Here is an 18964-nt window from a genome sequence, read left to right on the forward strand (position 1 = left end):
TGGGCCCTGAACGGCACGCGGAAGGTTTGAGTACCCTACCACCTCAGGTGGTGGCTACCATTACTTCTTGCAAGAAGACCCCAGGAAATGCCCTATCGGGTCCGTGCTCTCCTTCCTCCAAGAAGGGTTGGATCGAAGGCTGTCTCCTTCCACTCTTAAGGTCTAGGTGGCTGCGATATCGGCGTACCACGACTTTGTGGACTCAAAAACGGTGGGTAAGCAAGTTCCTTAGAAGAGCAAGGAGAATAAACCCTCCTCGTCCTGATGCCCTCTTGGGATCTCGCACTGGTTCTTTCTGCCCTGCAGAGAGCTCCCTTTGAGTCCATTGAGCTAAAGTTCTTGTCTATGAAGACAGTGCCTTGTTTGCCTTGGCCTCCATCAAGAGGGTAGGGCACCAGCAGGCATTCTTGGTTGACGAAGCTTGCTTGGAATACGGGCCAGCTAACTTTCACGTGATCCTGAGACCCCGGCCTGGCTAAGTGCCCAAGGTTCCCACCACACCTTTTAGGGACAAAGTGGTGAACCTGCAAGCGCTGCCCCTGGAGGAGGCAGACTCAGCCTTGGCACTGCTCTGTCCAGTACGCACCCTTCACGCTTACGTAGACAAGACGCAGGGTTTCAGGACCTCAGTGCAGCTCTTTGTCTGTTACGGAGGGTAGCAGAAAAGCACGGCTCTCTCCAAGCAGAGGTTGTCTCACTGGATCATGGACACTATTGTCCTGGCATACCAGGTTCAGGGACTGCCAGGCCCCCTTAGGGGTAAGAGCACACTTTATTTATGTCTTCTTGGGCTTTAGCGCATGGCGCCTCGTCTGTCAAGACATATGCAGAGCTGCAGGCTGGTCGACACCCAACACTTTTATGAGATTCTATAATCTCTGTGTAGAGCCAGTGTCCTCTCGTGTACTCGCTCCAAATGGCCAGTAATGGATAGGCACAGGTGTCATCGCTTGCTACACCATTCCACTCCACGGACTGGATGTGTGCGCTATTTTCACTCAGGTGAGTTTCCCAGTAAGCCCTCAGTTCCTCCAGCACTGTTGATGCCGACACCAGAGTGCATGCCCACTTGGTCAGCCCTCATATTTGGCTAGGTACCTCCATGTGCATGGTTCCCCTATTAGGCAACCCCCTCATGTGTATTTCCACGGTAATGCTCTCTGAGCACGCATCTTCCCTTGGAAAGACACCTTGCTACCCCTGGGGTTGAAATATTCCACCCTGCTGGCTGGATACCTGTGTTTTTCCATTTGCAGTCCGCTTTTGGGTCATATGTGTACTCCTCCCTGTGGGCAGGCATTGCTAAGCATAATTTCCATGTGGAATATCCAAGTATACCTTGGTATTGACGTTAGCCTAGCCCCTCCTTCGAGCTAAAAACTCACGGCAGGGAGCTCAAGTCAGCGCAGGATGCTGGAAGACAGCCGTTGTGGCCTGATTAGATTGGGACCCCCATTCCGTCAGTCACTGACGTAACTCGTAGTGTACTGACTGAAAGGGAACGTCTCGGTTGCATATGTAACCCTCATTCCCTGAAGGAATGCTACAACCGCTGTACTGCTGCGAGATTGCCGCATAGCTCCTTATGAGGTGGGGCGGAGTCGCACTATGCAAATTCCGCAGACCCATGGCATTGTCATGGGTGATTCCATGCACTCGAAGGTGATTGGCTTCTAAGCGAAACCCTCATTCCGTCAGTCACTGACATAACGCCTCCGTTCCCTTCCTTCAGGGAACGAGGGTTACATACGTAAACGAGACGCTTTTCCAGACAAGCAACTTTTTTATTCTGACAATTGAATGACTGATTTTTTTTTACACATCATACACACACACGCACACTTAAACATTATATAATATTTAGTTGTGGTGCTCCTAAACTTTTGCTGGTGCTCCTAACTTAATGAAGTTATGAAGGAGCACCAGTGCATACATTTAATTTCGAGCCCTGAGGGGAATTTTTCCCTCATCAGAGAAGCATCGAACATCAGGGAAAACAGCTAGTGTGTAAGTACTGTTTACATTTTCCTCATTTGATCTGTAGTTCAGCTGTTCTTTAGAACGCTGTCTGTTTGCTGTAGTTGGCTGTTTGTTGTAGTCTGGTTTGTTATTGTTTGACCTCGTGCGAACTAACGCGTTTCACTGGGCGTGGCCATAAGCCAGCGTGGTATATAGAGCGTTCATTGTTTACTTTGAGTTAGAGAGAAGCATCAAACATCAGGGAAAACAGCTAGTGTGTAAGTACTGTTTACATTTTCCTCATTTGATCTGTAGTTCAGCTGTTCTTTAGAACGCTGTCTGTTTGCTGTAGTTGGCTGTTTGTTGTAGTCTGGTTTGTTATTGTTTGACCTCGTGCGAACTAACGCGTTTCACTGGGCGTAGCCAGCTGTATTCAATAACGACATTTAATGTGAGTATAAATTGAGTAGTACTCCGCGGCAGCGGAAGTGGCAGCCCTCGTGTGAAGCCCTCCTCGTGTGAAGACCGAAGAGTGTAAAGACCATTCGACTCTACTCTGCGCGACTCCACTCGAGCAAGGACACCGACAAGGCACTTGAGTATAGCTATATACATATATATATATACTTTGTCCACTTTTGTGTTTTTGCTTGTTTTCATCTGTTAATTTCTCTGACCCGTATTCACAATGTGCTTCCAAATCTCTACTATTATCACACACACCCGTAAATCACGCTCTGTACATTCTAGGCGCCGTAATCCTACTAATCTGCGTAGTGTACCTATTTCCTCTGCTACATTAATGTCCATTCCAATTGGTCTCTGGAATTGCCAGTCTGCTGTAAACAAAGCAGACTTTATTGCATCGATCTCCACTCATTCACATCTCAGTCTCATGGCTCTAACTGAAACCTGGATCAAACCAGAAGACACTGCCACTCCTGCGGCCCTCTCAAATAATTTCTCTTTTTCACACACCTCTCGCCAGATTGGGAGGGGCGGAGGTACTGGTCTGCTCATCTCAAAGGATTGGAAATTTGACCCCATCCCTTCTCTATCTGGCAATGGCTCATTTGAATCGCACTCAATCACTGTCACTCACCCTGCTAAAATCCATGTTGTAGTTATTTATCGTCCTCCAGGTCAACTGGGTAACTTCCTGGAGGAATTGGATATGTTACTCTCTCACTTCCCTGAGGATGGCACTCCTCTGGTACTGCTCGGTGACTTCAACATTCACCTTGATAAACCCCAGGCTGCAGACTTCACCACTCTTCTGACCTCATTTGATCTTAAGCGAGTATCTACTACAGCTACTCATAAATCAGGTAACCATCTTGATCTTATCTACACACGCTACTGCTCCACAGACGTCACTTTAGTTACTCCTTTGCACACCTCAGATCACTTTCTCATCACTCTTAACCTCCTACTAACTCCTAACACAACACACACTCCTCCGCTGATCACCTTTCGGCGTAATCAACGCTCGCTCTGGGCTCCGGGCGGCAGAGAGGAAGTGGCGCAAAACTAAAAACACTACTGACCTGACCCTGTATCAGTCTCTCCTCGCTTCCTTCTCTACTAACGTCTCCACTGCTAAAACTACATACTACCACAACAAAATCCACAACTGCTCTGACTCTCGTGCACTCTTCAGAACGTTCTCTTCGCTCCTCTGTCCCCCCCCCCCCTCCTTCATCAACTCTTACAGCTGACGACTTTGCATCATTTTTCACACAAAAAACCTCCTCCATCAGCAGCCAATTCTCCGCACCACAAACCGACACGCACATCTCAACAACCATAACACATACGCTCCCCTCTTTTTCTCTGCTCTCTGAAGCTGAAGTCTCCAAACTTATCCTTTCCAACCACCCCACTACCTGTCCGCTTGACCCTATCCCCACTCACCTCCTTCAGGCCATTTCTTCTTCTGTTACTCCTGCACTCACTCACATTGTCAACACCTCGCTTCACACCGGGACCTTCCCCACAGCATTTAAGCAGGCTCGGGTAACCCCACTGCTTAAGAAACCCTCTCTTAACCCAGCACTTTTAGAAAACTACAGACCGGTATCCCTTCTGCCTTTCATTGCAAAGACACTCGAGCGAGTTGTTTTTAACCAGCTCTCTACGTTTCTTGAACAGAACAACCTCCTGGATATCAACCAATCTGGCTTCAAAAGCGGTCACTCAACTGAGACTGCCCTGCTCTCGGTTACAGAGGCACTGAGACAGGCAAGAGCGGCTTCCAGATCCACAGTACTTATCTTACTGGATTTGTCTGCTACTTTTGACACAGTTAACCACCAGATCCTCCTGTCAACTCTCATGAAGATGGGCATCTCGGGAACTGCTCTCCAGTGGCTCAAGTCTTACCTCTCAGGTAGGTCCTTCAGGGTGTCATGGAGAGGTGAAGTGTCTAAGTCACATCATCTAGCCACTGGAGTTCCACAGGGCTCAGTGCTTGGACCACTTCTCTTCTCCATCTACATGTCATCACTGGGATCGGTCATTCAGAAACATGGCTTTTCCTATCACTGCTATGCCGAAGACACTCAACTCTACTTCTCATTTCAACCAGATGATCCCACGGTTGGTGTTCGTATTGCTGCCTGCCTAACAGACATTTCTGCCTGGATGAAGGAGCATCACCTGCAACTCAACCTTGCAAAGACTGAACTGCTTGTGGTCTCAGCCAACCCAGCACTTCATCACAATCTCTCCATTCAGCTAGGATCATCAACCATAACTCCGTCCAGGACAGCCAGGAATCTTGGAGTTGTGATCGATGATCAGCTAAAATTCACTGACCACATTACTGCAACAACCCGGTCCTGCAGATTTGCATTATACAACATTAGGAAGATTAGACCCTTCCTATCTGAGCTGACCACACAACTCTTGGTCCAAGCTCTTGTTCTCTCCAGACTGGACTACTGTAATGCTCTTCTAGCGGGCCTTCCAGCATGCACTATCAAACCCTTGCAACTGATCCAGAATGCAGCGGCGAGGGTGATCTTTAACGAGCCGAAGAGAGCGCACGTCACGCCTTTCTTCATCAGACTCCACTGGCTACCAATAGCCGCTCGCATCAAATTCAAGACACTGGTACTCGCCTTCAAAGCAACCACTGGCTCTGCACCAATATACCTTAACTCGCTTGTTCAGACATACACACCCTCCAGGAGCTTGCGTTCTGCCAGTGAACCACGCCTTGTGGTGCCATACCAGAGAGGCATGAAATCACTGTCACGGACCTTTTCCTGGACTGCCCCCACCTGGTGGAATGACCTGCCTATCTCAATTCGAGCAGCCGAGTCTGTAGCCATTTTCAAAAAACGGCTAAAGACATGTCTCTTCCAGCAGCACCTGACCAATCAAGAATAGCACTTAAAATTCTATTCATTTTTCTGTCTGTCTAATTTATTTAAAAAAAAAAAAAAATTCCTGTGTGTTCTGTGTTAGATTAACTGAGACTTGTTACAGCACTTGCATACTGTAGCCTCTGACTGTTCTAGTTGCTTCTATTGCTCTCATTTGTAAGTCGCTTTGGATAAAAGCGTCTGCTAAATGACTAAATGTAAATGTAAATGTCATCAACATAAATATATCTAGTAGCAGTATAGTCTAGTATAGGGATGGAACAATTACCGGTTTCATGATAAACCATGATAAAATTTACTGACGGTTAGCAATATTGTTTAAAATTTAATTATCATTAAAATCGCGTTTGATTATCACAATTTTGAAAACTCACTGTAAATCCTGTCCAGCATCAGTCTGGCGCAGGCGCAACGTGCAACATTGTTTTTTGAATGAGAAGAAATAGCAGAAGGCAGAGAAAGTGCAGGGAGGTTTTTCAGCCTTCTAAAAAGACCAAATCTGAGATGTGGTCATATTTTGGCTTTTACAAAAGTCCTGAGGGAAACTTAAATCGAGGATGGTCACCCTGTCTGCAGAACGTGCAAAAATAAAGTCGCTGTAATAGGGGAAACACTTCAAATCTGCGAACGCAAGGCAAGTGGACTTTGACCTCAATCCTAAAACTACGTCTGGGAAATAGTAGTGTGAAGCTTGAGCCAAAGACGAACTAACAAGTTCAGACAAGACTAAGGTGACATTTAAGGGATAATAATTCATTGTACACTTATTACACAGATTTTCTTTGTGAGATGAGATGAATGTTTTAATTCTTACCCGTTTATAAAACCATTTTGTACAGTGTACAAAACAATCGTCCAGGCAAGAAGATCGCAGGTTATAGTAACTATAGTAATAATTATAGTAGTATTAAAAAGTATTAATAGAAAATATTTCATTTTCAAAACAAACAAAAACAGAGACGCCATTTGCATTTGAATGAAGGAGAGAGCATCCGTAGTGAAATGTGGATGTGCGCTGTTATAATGCGTTTTTATTGACAACGGTCATTATAGGAGGGAAATCCCACAGAACAGAATCTTGCTTAAAAAAGTGCATAGAGCTGCTTGTTTTATTTGTTGTTTGTTGATTTTCAAATATAAAACTTGTTGAAATGTTTTCAGTGTGCATCTGTTCTTTTTGAACACTTTCATCGCATTTGAACAAAACCGTGATAATACTGATAATCGTGATAATTTGGGTCACTAAAATTGTAATATGAAATGTTCATAACGTTTCATCCCTAGTTTAGTATCTAATATCCATTTATCCATTGCTGAAACTTCCTTGTCTTCATGAAGAACGCGGCTCATGACTGCTTTGCAATGACAGACACAACAGGAGCGCATGCTCCCGTTCTCTTTTTGAAAGTAGAAAGGGCATAGACGTGACATGCGAACAGTCCTTTAGGGGGATGGTGGAAAAACCTTGCTTTTCTGCGGTTTATAAATTGTGCATGCTCACGTTGCAATTTTATTACGATTTCTATTAATCACACAGACCTACACGGAACTGTGGAAGGTGACACGGGTTGATCTTTGGTTTACCAATCAGCGGAAAGGAGCTTTCATATGGAAATCGAATATTCAAGCAGTTGATCCATTTTCTACCCGAGAACTAGGGCTGTACGATAAATCACAATCAAACCGCACGCGATTTGGCAAAGGCTGCGATTATTTAATGCTGTGATCAGTAGTAAATGCTGCTCCATCTGCAAGCCAGAAGGTGCTCTCGTGCAAGGTACTCCAAATATGTGCCGCAGCAGTACAATAGCGCACATCATTACAGAAAATCCCTATGAACATCATGAACAACATATCCTTGAGCTGAATAAACAGAAGATTGAAACACTTTGATTGATTAAACATGACTAAATGCTTCTCATGTTCGGAAATATGTTTGACATGTGTTGCTTTTTCAAATGCACTTTATAAGTGACTTGCAGTGATTTCAGATGGAGCAGCATTTACTACTTATCACAGAGCTGTCCTGCACTGAAAAACTGCATATAAAAAAAATAAGAATAAAAAAAACTCATAATCACGATAAACCAAATTGCGATAAGCACAATTTCAGGTTAATTGCAATTTATCGTGCAGCCTGAACCTAAAAACATAAAATCGAGCCAAATTCTATAAAAAATACAGAAATACAGAAAATTCAGGTACGTCTAACATTAGTTTTCAGGTACAGAAATGTATCAAATGTAAAATAACATTGCATATTTGAGTGCATAAATTAAAGATGAATCCTATTAAACTTACAAAAGCTATTCAATCCGGATCGGATATGCGTCGTCTTTATCGACTGTATAAAGTTCACTTAAGGCATATACAGACTATGTCTGCTAGGATACTCATCAAGATGGACATGTTGACATACGTTTTGTGTGAGTTTGTCCGTTCAAGAGCAAGACTTAAAAGAGAACTCAATATTTGCGCGCTGTGAGACGTGTGCGCGCTCTCGGATGAGCGCACAGAGACACATTTTCTCACTGCGCGCGGCTTCTCATTCACTCATTCCTCAAAGCCAAACTGTTCCCAGACAACGGAGTTGGTTTTGCCTTTTTTGCTCACCAAACGCTGCTGTAACTGCCCTCCTTCTGCCATCTTTACTCGCGGCGAGTTTTTAAATTCCAGCGGATGATATGCACACAAGACTCACGAACTGAGAGAGTTTGTGACTTCGGGAGGGGCGGATGAACGCGTGCGCGTTTCATTCAGAACGCAAGACAAAATAAGAGTGTTCTTGCAAAACTGAACATGGCAAAATAATCGTTTTTTCTCGATTGTACTATTTTGGTGATCGTTGGGAGGCAAAATCGAAATCGAAATTCGATTAATTGCACAGCCCTAGTACGGGGCTCTGTAGTCTCGCTTAGCCAGACCTTCAGACTGACATGTAACACAACCAATCACAGTTCATTTTGTTCCACATCATGTTAAGGGGCATGGAAATGTAAAGTTGTTTGTCCCTGCAATAACAGACCGTTGTGCATCTATTAAATTATTCATTCAAGAACAGTGTGCAAGTTTACTGCAACAATGGAGCCGCAAACTTCACATACTTTTGAAATTTCAGCATTTAGTTGATCCTCTCATTGTCACAGTTGTAAACACAACGGCGTTCTTCTTCCACGAGGGAGTTTGGAGTCGCAGGATTTGTTTCTAGGTGGACCATTAAAAAAACGCAACACAATCGTCTCGTGACAAGTATACAGTACGTTTAAACTACATTTCTTCCGGTTAATTAAAAAAGGTTGCAAAGCGCTGTAAATGAACAATTTTACGTAAAAAAAAGGAGAGTTCTTTCTTTTCAAGACGCATTCACTGTACTGCTTTAATTTCAATGGATGTTTCTCCATAAAAAGAATACACTTCAGAAATCAGAATCGAGTAAGTCACAATTTTCACCACTGATAATTTTGCTTGCAATTAAACAATAAACCTGATTTAAATATAAATTTGAGGATTTATGAGCGTTATTTGCTATATACATGGACTAAAATTTTAAATCGCCATGTGAGAACACATTACATTAAAATATGCACTTCAATAAGCAGACAGAAAGCAGGTTAAAGCATTTACATGTTGAGCGAAATCGATGTAAGGCACAAAAATCTAGCAGTCACAGGGCTTATTATTTGTCTTAGCCAATCACGTTGACGTTAGGGAAAATAGCGCCGTAAAAGTACCGATAAAGAACTTAAAATGGACTCAAGTAAAAGTACACTGTTTTTTTTACTACTTAATAAAGTACAATTCCTGAGGAAAACGACTCAATTACAGTAACGAGAGTATTTGTGTTACTTTACACCGACGCTGATCTGTGCCCTTACTACTGAACTAGGGAGCTGATTGGGATGCACCCTTACTCATAAAATTGATATCCTCCACTAGACCTGACGAAGCTTGATGCTTTGTTTATCGAGGTGATAGGGGCATTTACAGGTTTGCGTGCCACACATGGACGATTTCAAAGTTTTGTTTTTATTTTGTGTACACAAATAAAAGTTTACAGTTTCTAATTATGTCTTACACTTATCTGTATTACCCAAAACAAATATTTTAAGTTGTTTCCGCTGTAATGAGGGAAAAAAAATCCAGGAGAATGCAGTGCACCGGCACGTCCGTCGACCCCAGAGGGTTAATACAGCGCAAATATTCCTGATAAATACTTAAGCACTTGAATGAGCAGGGTGCTTTTTAACTTCACCTTTTCTGCAAACAGGATATATACACACACTAAAATGTAATGCTTACCTGACACCAGTGGAATAAGGACAGAAAGCTCTCAATGATGCAGAGGGAAACCTGCCGTTTCCACTTGCGTTTGCACACAGTGGGCAGAGAGAGCAGCTGCTGTGCTGTGGCTCTTTTGCAGGGCTCTGGGGTTAGCATAAGCTGTAGCATATACTGCATGTCTTCTGATAACACTGAAACACACAAATGGTAGCATGTAGGACAACTATTTGGGTCTAAAAAAGGCATGTGTGTCAATATACTAGATCTGAGTATTAGGTCCTAAAGTGACAACACTCTAATATACTTGCTGCTGTCTGTGTGCTTAATGTTAATCATGCACATTTGAATCTTACAATAATTACAATAATTAGTACAATAATTTTGCTAGAATATATTGCATCCAAAAGTGGCAGCACTTCAAATATCCCCCACCCCCTCAAAAGCATATATAACCAGTGTTGGGGAAAGTAACTTTTTTAATTTTGCATATAAGCCTATATAAATGTATACATTTAATTTTATTCTGTTATCTCCGTTCACAGAAGCGTGCAGGTGCATGATGTGATATTGTGTGAATTCATGTTATACACTATCCTGTAGGGATGCACCGATATTAACATTTTGGCCGATACCGATAATTCTTTATATTTGAAAGCCGATAACCGATATATTGGCAGATAAATCTAAATACAAATTTTAATAAACTTTGAGAGCCTGATTACAAAAACAAAAGGCTCACCATTAAAAGCCATGTCCCAAACACTTCAAAATAAATCAAACCTATACAGTACAGTAGCCTATTTGAACCAGTGTAAGATTTTTTATCTTTTCAAATTAATTTTACACTCCTATGGCCAAAAATCGTAAAACTTTACAATAAGGTTTAATCTTTGTTAGCATTAGTTAACCAACAATGAATTAACAATACTTCAACAGGATTTATTCATATTAGTTCATGTTAATCTCAACATTTTCAGATCCAAAGTTGTGTCTGTTAACGTTAGGTAATGCACTGTGAATGGACTGTTAATAAACACAAATATTGTATTACTAACATTAACAAAGGTTATTGTTCTCTGTTTGTTCGTGTTAGTTAATGCATTAACAAATGAGACCTTATTTGTAAAATGTTACCAAAAATTCTATTGCCTAAAAAAAAATAATAATAATATACCTAAATAATGCAAACAAGTTATTGGACAGCATTACTTAGGCTGCATAATAAAGTATCAGAATGCAAGTGCCATGCATGAAATAGCCTCCGCACGGACAATAAGGAAATGGTTTTAATCAAACCATATTGTTGATGGAAATGATACGAGAACAATAAAAGTGCTAGTTATTAAAAATAACGCTTCTGTGTTTTTGAAAAATATATGTTTAATATTACAGTAATAGTAAACACCTTTAATATGAGTCTAGTCTATAAAATAACGATGCTGTTTGAGAGTGCGCGCTGAAGTTGAAGAGAATGAACGAACAACCGTAAACTGAAGCGCTTAGAAAGTTAATTAACAACTAAACGAATCATATATGAGAACAATATGATATTTATACTAAATACATATAATATTACAACTTATATTTGCACAAAATCACGCATAGGTGAAGGCCTATAACTCCTGTGGATGCTCTTCCCCTGTTTGAGAGTGCGCGCTGAAACTGAAGATGATTACCGGTACAATGAAGCACTGCGGGTTATTGACTTAACGAAACGCACCCTATTTGACATTAATCAAAATAACGCGAATGCAAAAGCGAACTTTACTGCTGGTCAGAATGCATTGTGGACGCTTCCCACAAAAGTGCGCTGAAATACAACAACTAAACCCAGAGAATTCACAACGTTTTATAACAAAAATGTTCTCATTACAGTGTTATGTATCGGACAGTCCCAGTAGTTATTAATGCTGTGCATTTCTGTTTGAAATGCGCGTGCTGAAGCTAAAGACCAGTACAATGAAGTGCTTTACTGCATCGTTAATTAACTCAACCAAATGTATCCTATATGAGATTTTATACACAGAATAATAAATATAATATTACAACTTACAATGGCACAAAAGGCTGTGAATGCACAAGCGAACTTGACTGTGCTTGTCATGAAGGTGTAACTCTGTGGGCGCGCTCTTCCCTCAACAAACGCGCTGAAACACAACGTTCTTTTACAGCCGTATTCTCATTATCATTTTATGTAGATTATATGTTAGACTTGCGCTGCACATGTTGCACATAACTGTATTTTACTTTTCGAAGTGACTCCAATCATATTTAGAGCAATTCAAACCCATCATGGTGGACAGCGTCTATCTCAGCTGAAGGAAATAATACATTATCTATCGGCTTGACAATATCTGTCAAATTTTCTTATCAGACCGATAACGATAACATAAAAAATAATCATTTATCGGCCGATAACGATATGTTGCCGATATATTGTGCATCCCTACTATCCTGCAAATTTTCGCTGGTTTCAAAACACACAAACCTGCCATTATTTTCACTTAAATGTAGGCCTAATGCTTGACAGCTGGTGACATATCCTCGAAAAACGAATGCCAGCGCATTGTGACTTAGGCCTACCTATGATGACTTGACAGCTGAGCGCAGGTATTTCACTCACGTTGGATGTGTCAACGTCACATTTGCATAGGCCGTACTATTTGAATTTGTGATTGGTTGACTGCTAAATTAAAATATTAAACAGACCTATATAGTGAAGGAATTGAAAATAATCAAAGATATTTGATATTTGAAATCCAACAAAGAAATTTGCTTTACTGTTAGGTGATCTGCCTGACGAAACCCTTTTATTGACTTTGGACATTACGAGCTTATATACCAACATCTCACATGAGAGAGGTCTTGATGCCCTCAAATATTACCTTTCCAGACGAAGTGACATTACACCTCCCACTGACTTTTTACTTGAGATGGCCTCATATGTGCTGAAATATAATTATTTCAGTTTTGACAAAGACTTCTATCTTCAGACCAGTGGTACGGCAATGGGCTCAATTTTTGCACCGAATTATGGCAATTTATATATTGGTTTTTTTGAGAAATGTTATGTCTTTAACCCTGTAACCAATCCTTTCTATTCACGCATCATCAAATGGTACAGGTATATTGATGACATATTCTGTATCTTTGTGGGAAAAAAAGACGAGGTTTGTGATTTTGTGTCTGTTCTGAATAGTTTTGTGGAGAATTTAGAATTCACTCTAGAGGTTGATGATTCAAAAGTACATTTTCTAGACATGTGGATACAAAAGAATGATAGACATTTGAGCACCACTTTATACACTAAGGAAACCGATCGTAACACGTTGTTACTTGCGACCAGCTTTCATCCTACCCCTCTTAAAAAAGGTCTACCTAAGAGTCAATTTTTTAGACTAAGAAGAATCTGTCATTCAGATACAGATTTCATTGAAAAATCGACATCAAGAAGAGATTCTTAGAAAGAGGTTATCCTGTTGAATGGATTGAGGAGGCTTTTAATATTACATTACACAAGACACGTGCCGAACTATTGAAAAAGAGAACAAAAAAAAGCTAAGAAACATTCTCTCATTTATTACGACCTATTCTTCTAATTCTTTTGCCATAAGATCTATTTTTAAAAAACATTGGCATTTGTTATCTTCAGATCCCGAATTGAGTACGGTCTTTCAACATCCTCCACTGATTGCATATAAATGGGCGAAGAATTTAAAAGATCTTTTAGTCCATGCACGTTTTCAAGGTCACACTCGCAGTCCGTCGCAGAGATTATTGAGTCCATTGCCAAGTGGTAATTATCGGTGTGCAGTGTTTCCCCTACAATGTATTCACAGCGGCGCAGCGCCGGCGCTGGATTTTCAGCGCCACTGCAAGATCTTCACATGATCAGTGATATCACGACATTCACTTACACACTATAAAAGAGAGAGAGAGAGAGAGAGAGAGAGAGAGAGAGAGAGAGAGAGAGAGAGAGAGAGAGAGAGAGAGAGAGAGAGAGAGATTGACGATGGCCAGAGAACTAAACAAAAATGTAGTCTGCTTACACTTTCACAATATCACAGGGCTGTGATATTAATCTTATTTTCGCTTCCAAGGATTAAAAAAAGAAGACATGAGGTAAAACTATTATAAACTATGCTCGCGCATCGTCTAGCACAACTTCCTTCCCTTCATAGCGCGCGCTGTCATTTCTCCCCAAACATGCATTTAACGTCAGATTCAGCACAATCCGTGATTGTTGTCAAATGCACTCTCCGCTTTGGCTAAACTGCAGAACGTGTTTGATTAAATGAACAGCACAATAATCCGCGCAATAGACGCTGTTTCCAAGTTCAAGGCGGGTGTGTGTGTGTGTGTGTGTGTGTGTACGCACGCTGCGAAACGGACCGACTTGCACATATGCTTCATGTGCGCGACTAAACCATCAAATACACAACAAAATAGCCTATATGTCAAAATGACAGGCTTGGAAAGTATTCACTTAAACACAGTTTAGCTTAAATGGGCGTAAAAGGGAGAATGATTTTAGATCTGCGTCTTAAAGGGGCAGCATCTAATAAACTTGGTGACGATTGAGCCATAATGTGAATCAAAACAACAATATATATATTTGATTAATAAAAATTTAAGGTAAAAAATAACATCATGTAATAATATTTCACAATATTAGGCTACTGTTTTTTCTGATATTTTTGATTAAATAAATGCAGGCTTGATAAGCATGAGACTTTTGGCAAAAACATAAAATAGTATCCAAACACTTTGGGTTTTTTTTTTTTTTTACATATTGCCCCTTTCTTACATTTGAGCCCTTGCCCCTTAGGAACTTTCTGCACGTCCCTGCAGGTTATTGAAGTAGAATAGGCTATAAGCTAGTCACCTTTTAAACTAATGAAAAGCTTAATTTGGATTTTAATGTTCAAAATGTCTATTTCTATCCACAAAACTTGCCAGAAGTCATGGTTTAAGGTTTTTTTTTTTTTTTATTCCGGAGGTGCATGCCCCCGGACCCCCCGACGAGCGGCTTGGTAACAACCTCCGGCACGTAACAGGACCGCTGCTGGAAAAAATTCTAGGGGAAACACTGGTGTGGTAACTGTGCTCAATGTAATAATACATGTAGTAACATGTAACACAATGTAACACAATGTAGTAATGACAAAAACATCATTCTTTTGTCATCCTAGAACGGGAAAAAAATTCAGGATTAAATCTGTGATAACCTGTGCATCTACATTCTTGTGTATTTGTTTCGTTGTCCTTGTGGATTGGGGTATGTTGGAAAAACTTCACGTCAGTTAAAACAAAGAATTAGTGAACATAAGAGTACCATCAGGAGAAAATATTTAAATTATCCAGTGGCAGCACATTTCTTATCTCATAACCATGATGTGTCAACCTTACGTTTCTGTGGGATAGAGGAAGTCAGAATGCCACCTAGAGGCGGAAACATTGAACTGCTACTACAGAGACGTGAGTTATTTTGGATTTTCACTTTAAACACTTTATCTCCTTTGGGGATGAATGATGAAGCATTATATAATGTAATGTTATAATCTCATACTGTTAAAAATATTACTTCATGTGATGGAGACTAGTGTATGATGATGTGTTCTACCATTCATTGTGATGTGATGAGTTTATGATGATTTGTTTTTCCATTAATTGTGATATAACGAGTTCATGAGGATGTGCTCTACTATTCATTCATGGTAATGTGATGAGTTTAAGATGATTTCACGATTAATTGTGACGTGACGATTTTATGTTAATGTGTTCTATCATTCATTGTGATTGGTTTACCTTGACCTCGAGATTGTGATTGGTCAACGGTACCTTTTAAAAGAAACGGAAGTTTCTTATGTTTTTTCATGCCTGAGGAAGATCGAAAGATCGAAACGTTGCAATGATAAAATAAATCATTTTTAATTGCAAGTTGATAGTATGCGGGACTTTTTGCATTGGTTGATAATTGGACTTTTTTGTCCTGCTCTCCTACGCACCTATCACACACAGGTGTGCAACGTTTATGTGAATCATAAATAACATACAAATTCATGTAAAATTACAAACAATATCTGTAAATTAAACACTTGACTATTATTTTATCATTAATGACAAATTACAGTAGCCTAATTCTCATTTTTTTATACAGGGAAATTACCCTATTATTTATACAGTATTTTTCTGTTTTCATAAATTACATACAAATTCATGTAAAATTACAAACAATGTATGTAAATTAAGAACTTGACCATTATTTTATCATTAATGACAAATTAGAGTAATTCTGTTTTTTATACATGAAAATCACTGTATTATTTATACAGTATCTATACAAACAATAAATGTAAATAAACAACTTGACTGTTATTTTAAGGATTATATCATTAATGACAAATTACAGTAATTCTCATTTTTTATACAGGAACATCATTGTATTATTTTTCTGTTTTCATAAATTACATACAAATGTATGTAAAATGACAGAAATAATCTGTAATAAAATATTTTCTCATTGTATTAAAGGTTTATGTCCATACTAACAATTTAACATTATTCTTTGTCATTTTAAAGTAAATCTTATTAGTTTTATATTTACACTGTAAAAAATAAAAACCTAAAAAAAGGGTCAAATGACTTGCAGCTACGGCTGCCAAAAAACCCCCGTAAAATTAAAGTAAAATATCTTAAGTCAAATAAAGTTCAAAAACTTAACAGAAATTTACATTAAAAGTTTTATAGAAAACACTGTTAAGAAACTAATTAAGATATTTTACTTTAATTTTCTGTTTTACAGTTTAGGTGTAATTTACATTCAAACTGTAATTCTGGATACAAATATAATAAACTATAAAGCAAACTAAATATCAAACAATAATTGGTTTTAAAGAGTACAAATCTGCACTGCTCACCAGGTTGAAACTTTCAGGCCTCTGCCCACACCACAAAACACCATTTGACCAATGAATTAAATATAACAGCAAATAAAAATAAATATACACATTTACTAACTGTAGTTTAAAACAAACATTATTATTTGTAAGGTTATTTGCGGTCTTTCCGTGTTCTTTTGAATGTGATTGGTCAATCTGAACGTCATCCAGAAATCTGACCAATGACAGAGCGCGCCTTCAGTTGGAATTATACACCCGTTGTCGTTGGAGTGGCTCGCGGGGACGCTGGCGCGGCTTCTAGTTAATCTGCAACACGACTGCTTCGTCGGTTAATTAATGGCATTGCGTGGATCATTTTACATCTGAAAACACATCTGTTTACATCATTTTGATTGTGGGATGTCGACTGAGAACGAAAAAACATGAATACGAACAGACTAAGCTACCAATGGCGGACAACAGACGACAGAAGGTAACGTAAATCCCTTTATATTTTTTCTACTGCTAATCAAGATATAACGTTAGTGCATTAAAGTCATATGCTAATCGCGATTAACTTATTCTGTTTCTGTGTTTTGTTGTGTTGTAATACTGTTAAGCTAGGGCTGGGTGTAATGACGATCTGATACTGACTATTGTTAGCGATTTTGCAGTAAACGTTAACATTACCTTTTTATATCGCGGAATGTGAATATGAATATAGCGTATATAACGCAGCACTGACTGTACTAAAAGTTTTTGACATTTTGACAAAGAAACATGCATGAATGTAGAACAATGAGTGGGACATGCATGTGTTAAAATAAGCCTCTCTCAGACAGCAAGCGATCCCGAAATTAATTATCTTTCTGTAAAATGCACACAGTTATCTCAGTAACCCTGTCATGTGAGGTATTCACTTGATTTAAACAGTCAGTTATGTCTTAAGTAAGTTAAACAGTTCAAGTTAACGTGGGGAAACCCGGATGTGTGTCATTATGTGCATCCGTTCTTAAAGGGGCAGCAAATTAATAAACTGCTGTCTGTCATAATTTTAATCAAACAACAAAAGAATAGAGAAGACCTTCTGCTTCTTTAAGAATCCATTGATATTAATTCATAGAATATCATACAGTGAAGACTTTTAAAGCAGTATTATTCTGTAGCATTTTAATAAAATATCTATCAAAATCAAACAAATATACTGTGATATCCTTATTGTGAAATAAAATTTCTCATGTATGTAGAACAATATGGTCATAATGCCCATCCCTACTGTCAGCAAGTTTTAAGATCAAGCTTGTCATAAAAAGTAAAGGAGTTTTGGAATGAGTAATCTGAGATCATGTTCACTCATTCAGCAGAGGGGACAGGAAACCCCTTGGACTCTGAAGAATTATAGGCAAACCAGGATTTTGGCTCTACTGTGAAGTTTTTGTATGGGCCTGGTGAGTACGTTTTGCAAGTCCATGTCAGTAAGTATGGAGTCAGAATAGACTCATTAATAATTCACGCAAAAAACAAGATGCACACATGTGTAACCAATTTCACATGCATGAAACCAAATTCACGTGCACAAAAACAATTCACGTGCGCAAAATAAAATGATATATTCATAAAATACATTTCACAAATGCAAAACACAATTCGTAGATTTACAACTGTGCACAAAAACTTTTGAATGTTTAAAATGTACACATTCATCCTGTAATGCGAATGTGCAAATCGTCATTCACGTGTGTGAATTGCCTTGGATGTGTGTGTGTGTTTTTGAGACTTTCCTGGCAGCGCAATCCTCCCTACACAGAGGAGTCGTACTCTTTAGCCAATCAGATTTAAGCTCATCAATCGGCCAATCATAACCGCGTGAGGGCGGGCCCACCTGAATGTTACGTCATCAGCGTTCGACCGCAGTTAGAGATCATGGCTAAGCAGCAGAGGTATGTATGTGAAGTTTGATCGGTTCATTTCTGTGTTTACTGAAACTAAGAACTTAGCAGTTAAGAAACTATCACTTCAACTGATCTCTGTGTGAAAATAAACATTTAGTAGTATTGATGGATTCTTATGTTTACTTCATAAAGAATTCTGCATATGCACACCATACAAATGTAGGCTTTTAGATTCATAAACTCCATAGAAAGCATAACAATGGTTTGAATGATGAGAGAAAGTGTATATAAATAGACGAATTAGATAAATAGATATTTTTCACGTGGTCTTTTATTTAACTATTATTTAATTAGGAAAGAGCAGTCACAACAGTGTGTTTGTACCTGCATGTCATGTCCACCACACATTCAATTGATAATAATTTATGTAATGAAGTGCATACATTGGAGACCATTTATATTTAATATATGCTTTGTTTTAACTTTAAGCTCCACATATATGCAGTTTTATTGTTTCAGATTTCCCAGACAGATGATGCATGAAGTTGCAGAGACCAGTACC

General features: G+C 39.3%; 1 protein-coding gene across 2 annotated transcripts in view; it reads right to left on the reverse strand.

Annotated features, from left to right (window-relative positions):
- The window catches only part of pkmyt1 (protein kinase, membrane associated tyrosine/threonine 1), an 87836-nt gene that overhangs the window by 33190 nt on the left and 35682 nt on the right, over window positions 1-18964 (reverse strand). For both annotated transcript variants that reach the window (XM_079846271.1, XM_079846270.1), the window contains exon 6: window positions 9648-9820. In XM_079846271.1, the coding sequence (XP_079702397.1) occupies window positions 9648-9820 (173 nt within the window). The remainder of the gene's footprint in view (window positions 1-9647; window positions 9821-18964) is intronic.

The sequence above is a fragment of the Gobio gobio genome (genome assembly GCF_949357685.1).
Source record: "Gobio gobio genome assembly, chromosome: 20".
Lineage (NCBI taxonomy): Eukaryota > Metazoa > Chordata > Actinopteri > Cypriniformes > Gobionidae > Gobio > Gobio gobio.